Source organism: Moschus berezovskii, chromosome 17, assembly GCF_049115385.1.
Source record: "Moschus berezovskii isolate FMDL1 chromosome 17, NW_MosBer_1.0, whole genome shotgun sequence".
Taxonomy (NCBI): Eukaryota; Metazoa; Chordata; class Mammalia; order Artiodactyla; family Moschidae; genus Moschus; species Moschus berezovskii.
Window position 1 is genome coordinate 14,731,742 of NC_142476.1, and position 7,340 is coordinate 14,739,081.

Here is a 7,340-nt window from a genome sequence, read left to right on the forward strand (position 1 = left end):
GCCCCAAGCATTAGATAAATATCCATGAGTCCTCATTCACATGAATAAACAATTGAATAAATAGGTAAGTGGGGGAGGTTAGACAGATCTTCTGTCCGAGTGGTTTATGCAGAAACTCCCCACCTTCAGGAGGCAGAGGTAAACTGCCTACCTCACAAGGAGGTCTGAGCAAGGCCCCTTCCAACAGCACAGAGCAGAAACCAGGGAAGAAGAGGAACTTCACTTCAGAGAAGCCTGCAGACGCACCCCGGCTAGGTGACCCAGGTCAACAGTCTAAGCCACGTGGATGCCATTTTATCGCTTGGGCCTTCCTCCCCAGAACCCGTAACTCTTCTCATCATGCTATCAGACAAATCCCAAGTGAAGAGCATCATACAAAAGATCCGACCAACCAGGATGCCTCAAAATTGTCACGGTCCTCAGGAACAAGGACACTGCCCTGGCCCACAGGACCCTCAGGAGACACGGCAGCTAAGAGTGACGTGCCGTCCTAGGTGGGACACTGGAGCGCGGAAAGGACGGGAGGGTAAAGTCAAGGAATGCGAGTCGAGTGTGGGCCTCCCTGAACAGGGCAGCGTGGTTCACTGCCTGTGATCAGTGTGTCCCACTATACAGGATGTGAAGAATAGGAGGGGGCTCAGTCGCTAAAGAATCTGCCTGCAATGCAGGAGACCTGGGTTCAATCCCTGGATCAGAAAGATCCCCTGGAGGAGGGCATGGCAACCCACCCCATTGTTCTGACCTGGAGCATCCCTGTGGACAGAGGGGCCTGGTGGGCCACAGGGCATGGAGTCACAAAGAGTCAGACACAACTGAGAGTCTAAACATGGCACACAATAAGAGGAACGGGGTGTGGGATGTTTAAGAACTCTATGTACTATTTTTGCAATTTTTCTGTAAATATAGAACTACTCTAAAAAGAGAAGTTTAAAAATCGGAGTCACACATTGTCGTTTTGAATTTTTAAAATGCCTTATCTTTTCAAAAGCTATTTGTAAACATGGTAACATTCTCTCCCTCTACCTACCCTCTAAAAGGAATTTTTTAAAAAATGGACGGAAGGAAAGAAGGAAGAAGAGAAGGGAGAGAGGGAGGGACGAAATGAAGCGGGGGAAATGGACCTGGACTCTAGCTTCAAAACTCCATACGTATGTAAATCAGCTGGACTTAATTTTTTAAAGAAAATACCTACGCATTGTGAGCTATGTGCTGTGTCCACAAGGCATACTAAAGTGGAGATTAAATAACTGATGGAAAAGAGCCACTGTCCATCCACGAGCAGTGGACACAGGCAAGAACTAGATACACGTCATGTCGCTCAGAGATGTGGCCCGTGGTCCTCCTGCTTGCCTTGGCGGCGTGGTTCACGGCACACCAGTGGAATGCACAGGAGGTGTGTACGTTCTCCAAAATCTTCACAGAACATGAACAACCAAGGATACCACCCTAAGTCCTTACCACACACACAGAGCGCTCCTTTAGGGAGCTAGAGGGCAGGTAGAATTGAGCAGGTAACCAGAGGGATTCCTTCTTCTTCAGAAGCTGACATAGCCCATTACTAAGAATAGTCACCGTGAACAGGATGCCCACTCCTCTCCCAGGCGAGAAAGTGAAGCCTCAGGACCCTTGCAGGCGTGACAGAAGACAGGAGCCTCAAGTCTGTGTTGCTAGATGTATTCTCTGTACAGCACGGTCCAGGTCAGTAGCCTCCGGGAGATACCCAGCCTGGTGGACCTGCAGAAGTTGCACCAAACCCAGGTCTTCTGAGCTCTGTTCTGCGCCCTTGTTCCTCCCGAGGGACAACTGAATCGGGACTGTTCACCTAGAGGCACTGTTATTACTGCAGAAAACAATTGGTTTGCTCTAAATTCTTTTTGCTCACCCCGCAGCTTGCGTTGGCAATGAGAAGCACCACAAGCGCGCCAATCCAGGGGCAGAAATGTGACATGTGCCTGAGTCAGCAGTTGAGGAAAAGAGCATTTATTTCCAGCGATGCCTAATAGGCGATGCTCAGTACAAGTTCACTAACCCTGGGAAACGAGTTCAACTGCAGCTTTTGTACATTTGTGATGTTAGGTTTGTCTACACACGTCATAGTTACACACTTGCTTAGATACTGGGAAGTTTCATCTAAGGTGGCTTAATAGAAATGTTTGATCACATTTCCCGTCAGTGGTTTTGAATTATTTTGACCGGGGGCGATAGTGTGAAACATTCTGTATAGTGATCCACTCTCGCACACAGGCTCACCCATTCATGTAACTGAAGCAGAAATTTCCCAAAACGATATATGTGCTTCCTGTGTGCGATCACTCATCTGTTATTTCCTATGCAATTCTCATTCATTAACTAAATTCTGAGACTCGCTAATTTCACATCATGATTTATAGTTTAAAGAATATTGATTTGAATATTAATTCACAGAATACATTTATATGGAAACCGGCAACAAAATGAAAAGGCAACCTACAGAATGGGGGAAAATATTTGCAAATCATATATCTGATAAATCTCTGTGTGTTCCAGACCCAAACCAAGGAGGAGGGTGTCCATGCCCAGCTGACAGCTGTCAACAGGAGACTGGTTACACAAAAGAACTTAATTAGATGACCAAACATATTCAGAGTAAAGGGGATGATGTCGGGGAAGTTAGAAATAGGGAAAAGGAAAATAAAGGAATACAGAATGTGGTGTCAAATTGAAACTGGAAACACTCGTGTGAACTCATGGGTGTTTAGGATATGCAGCTGGATAGAAATACTCATGCAGATATGAACATGTGAAGATGCACAGATGTCTGCACGTATTCCTGCATACAGGTATCCCCTCGCTGTGTCCACCAAGATGGCAGTGGAAGCAGTGGTGTCCCTACAGCAACGAGCACGGCTGACACCCTGATCTTGGTTTACAAATGCCACTCTCCTCCCAGACTCTCCACAGAAACAGCTTATCCCCGGGTTGGGGCAAGAAAGTCACAGATGAGGATGAACCTCTGGTTTGGCCAGAAAGTAAGCAAATACTCATAGAATGATGGAGATGATGCTCTAAGAACACAGGGATCCACTCCAAGAGACTCTCACTGGGAAAAAAATCAGAGACAATCTGATCATAAGGACATGATTATTTCAGTTTAGCCACTCAGTCGTGTCCGACTCTGCAACCCCATGGACTACAGCACGCCAGGCCTCCCTGTCCATCAAAAACTCCCAGAGCTTACCCAAACCCATGTCCATTGAGTCAGTGAAGCCATCCAACCCATCTCATCCTCTATCATCCCCTTCTGCTCCTGCCCTCAATCTTTCCCAACATAAGGGTCTTTTCAAATGAGTCAGTTCTTTGCATCAGGTAGCCAAAGGATTGGAGTTTCAGCTTCAGCATCAGTCCATCCAATGAATATTCAGGACTGATTTCCTTTAGGATTGACTGGTTGGATCTCCTTGTAGTCCAAGGGACTAAGCGTCTTCATCATAGTTCAAAAGCATCAATTCTTCAGCTCTCAGCCTTTTTTTATGATCCACTCTCATATCCATACATGACCACTGGGAAAACCATAGATTTGACTAGACGGACCTTTGTTGACAAAGTAATGTCTCTGCTTTTTAATATGCTGTCTAGATTGGTCAGAGCTTTTCTTCCAAGGAGCAAGTGTCTTTTAATTTCATGGTTGCAGTCACCGTCTGCAGTGATTTTGGAGCCCAAGAGAATAAATTCTGTCACTGTTTCCGTTGTTTCCCCATCTGTTTGCCATGAAGTGATGGGACTGGATACAATGGTCTCAGTTTTTTTAATGTTGAGTTTCAAGCCAGCTTTTTTACTCTCCTCTTTCACTTTCATCAACAAGCTTTTCAGTTCCTCTTCACTTTTTGCCATAATGATGGTGTCATCTGCATATCTGAGGTTATTGAAGGACATGATGATAACAGATAATTCAACCCATTGCACAAAATAGGGATTAATGAATTCACACTGGTATTGATTAATTAATATCAATATTGAGTTGATTAATTCATATCAATATTGGAAGATTGATTGATAAGGAAAAGCTTGATTGATAAAGAAAAACATATTTATAGAGTTTCAAAGTCAAAGGTATGGTTTTTCCAGTAGTCACACATGGATGTGAGAGTTGAACTATAAAGAAAGCTGAGCTCCAAAGAGTTGATGCTTTTGAACTGTGGTGTTGGAGAAGACTCTTGAGAGTCCCTTGGACTGCAAGGAGATCCAACCAGTCCATTCTAAAGGAAATCAGTCCTGAATATTCATTGGAAGGACTGATGCTGAAGCTGAAACTCCAATACTTTGGCCACCTCATGCGAAGAACTGACTCATTAGAAAATACCCTGATGCTGGGAAAGATTGAAGGTGGGAAGAGAAGGGGACGACAGACGATGAGATGGTTGTATGGCATAACTAACTCGATGGACGTGAGTTTGAGTAAACTCTGGGAGTTTTTGATGGACAGGGAGGCCTGGCGTGCTGCAGTCCATGAGGTCGCAAAGAATCGGACACGACTGAGCGACTGAACTGAACTGAATTCAAAGTATTGCCCCATGAATGCCTTGTTAGTTACAAAGAGGAGATTAAGCTTTACTGTGAAGAAGCCTGAAAGACTCACTTTAATCAAGTGATCAAAGTTAACATCACCATTAATGAAAGGAACTAAAGCTGTGAGCTCCCAGATGGAATGCAATGAGAACTCGACATCATTTCTGTTCCATTTCTGCCAAAGATGCAACATTGAATATAATTACCAGAAAGATCCAATATATTTACCTATTTGCTCAACCCCCTCTGTGCAAAACCGATTTCCTAGCCAAACCAAGCCACCTGCTTAGTCCCAGTCTGGTCTCACAGAACCCTTGTTTCTTCCAAGCAAAGGTGGATTCTCCCTCCACTATCTCATCTTATTACTAACTTGGGGAAAAAATTTTTGGCTGCATCATGTAGCTTGCGGGATCTTAGTTCCCCGACCAGGGACTGACGTGGGCACCTAGTGGTGAAAACACTGAGTCCTAACCACTGGACCCCAGGGGACTCCCAGCTTAGGAAATTTTTGTTTTAATTTTAGTTCTGTAAAATTTAACAGACAGATAAATGTTCATTGTAGAAACTTTGCAAAATTTGAAAAGGACCATCCAGGATGAATTGCTGCATTTTAGTATGTAATAAATACTTCCTTTTTTAAATATTATTCTTGAAAGGGGGAGACATGTTATGAATGGGGCTAAATGTCCACATTTCACTTTATTAATTAATATCTTATAATCATTTCCCCTTAGTAATACTTCCTAAATTCACTAATACTAATAAATATTCTTTTGTGGTATTATTTTGATGACTGCCTATGTATTAGTCCTGATTTTAGCTGTATATAATTGTGCTTGCTTAGTCACTCAGTCATGTCCGACTCCCTGTGACCCCATGGACTGTAGCCCACCAGGCTCCCCTGTCCATGGGGTTCTCCAAGCAAGAGTACTGGAGTGGGTTGCCATGCCCTCCCCCAGGGGATCTTCCCGACCTAGGGATCGAACCCAGGTCTCTCACATTGCAGGTGGATTCTTGATCATCTGAGCCACCAGGACTACTGTCATGTCCTATTTTATCAAGTACTTAATACAAGTAATCGCTGTAAAGTAGGCTCTATCCCATGTCTACCGACACAAACATTTTTAACTGAGTCGCTTTGCACTCATAAGCCAAAGCCTTATATCTGAGGATCATTTATTCAAGATTTTTGATACTAATCCATTCATCCATTCCTTTTTTTGAAGTGTTCATAGAGCGCCTACTACACATGAGCAAGCAAGTTTTAAATTTGGAGAGTCACTTTATCATGGTTTTTAATAAATGTGTGGAATGCTTTTGAATCTGTCTTAGTTCCTTGACATTAAGAAGCCAACCAAACAGGCAAAGTAGCCCCAGTGATCCAGTGATGCAAAACCAAATAGCAGCACAGAAGTGAAATAGTCACCACGGCAATTATGAAAGCTATGTGAGCAAAGAAAGATGATTAACTGCAAGTGTGATGCATAACCAAAATATTCTAAGACTTCAAGGTGGAGTCAGAATGACAATTTCCAGAGAACAAAGCCAACGTCATCCACCAGCATTTATACAATCTTTCCCCCATCCCATAGAAGTTATCTCCTCTCCTCACTTTTCCTTTGCTGCTCCTCCCCGCTGCCTTTTCCGTATGAGAACGCTGCAGTTCAAATGCCCCTGACGTCTGCCACATGCTGGGAAACATAAATGTCTACCTCGCTCTTTTCACTCTGCAGACCACACAACCGACGCCACCATCTTGGCTGAGTCAGCAGTTTCCTGCCTATTTACTCCGGTGGTTGAACTGCTTGCACCTGTCCCTACTCTGATGGGTACTCAGATGGGACCTCTGAATTTGGAGCCCACCTACGGGCCATGACCTCAACATCTTCTCAACTCTGCTGGCCCAGGCACAGATGCTGCTCAGCGTAGGAGGCTGAGTGGAGTCCTAGGTCTGTATGGCTGGCCACCAGGGCTGATGCTTAGTCCAAACCCACTCCTTCTCAACTTGAATCCACTCTTGACATTCATAATCATAACTATAACTGAACCAATTCCATGGCTAGGTTAATTTTGTACCAAAAAAATGATAATAGCATTGTGATTTGAGAAAGGAAAAATTGTAAATAATTCTTGGAATGATTGTCACATTAAGGTAAAATTATATCAGTTTTAAAATAGCATCATTGCAATTCAGAAGTAAGATTTGTTTTTTTCTTTTGAAAATCAATATTAATTATCTGTAATACATTAGCATAATTGTATACAATTTCTAAGATGAATAATAAAAATGGAGATTTTATTTTTATTTACTTCTGTATTTTGTTGCATATAAATGTGCATGTATCATGAGCCTTCTCCAGGAAAGTAAACGTTCCAGGATGAGCTGTATCGTTTAGAGACAGATGTGTGGACTGGAGTTGGGGAAGAGGAGAGGGTGGATGGATTGGGGGGTTGGGACTTACATACACACACTACCACGCGTAGCTCAGTTGGCTAAGAATCCCCCTGCAATACTCAGTTCAATGTTGGGACGATCCCATAGAGAAGGGATAGGCTACCACTCCAGTGATCTTGGGCTTCCCTGGTGGCTCAGACAGTAAAGAATTCTCCTGCAATGTGGGACACTTGGGTTTGATCCCTAGGTCGGGAAGACCCCCTGAAGAAGGGTATGGCAAACCACTCCAGTATTCTTGCCTGGAGAATACTATGGACAGAGGAGCCTGGTGGGCTACAGTCCATGGGGTCACAGAGTTGGACATGACTCATCGACTAAGCACAGCACAGCACTTGTGTAA

General features: G+C 43.8%; 1 protein-coding gene across 1 annotated transcript in view; it reads left to right on the forward strand.

The window, feature by feature from the left end:
• ATP6V1G3 (ATPase H+ transporting V1 subunit G3) overlaps positions 1-6,832 on the forward strand; it is a 65,589-nt gene extending 58,757 nt beyond the window's left edge. Inside the window, exon 4 of the mRNA XM_088845219.1 lies at positions 6,279-6,832. Within this exon, the coding sequence (XP_088701345.1) occupies positions 6,279-6,421 (143 nt within the window). The 3' untranslated portion in view covers positions 6,422-6,832. The remainder of the gene's footprint in view (positions 1-6,278) is intronic.
• Positions 6,833-7,340: the final 508 nt, after the last annotated feature.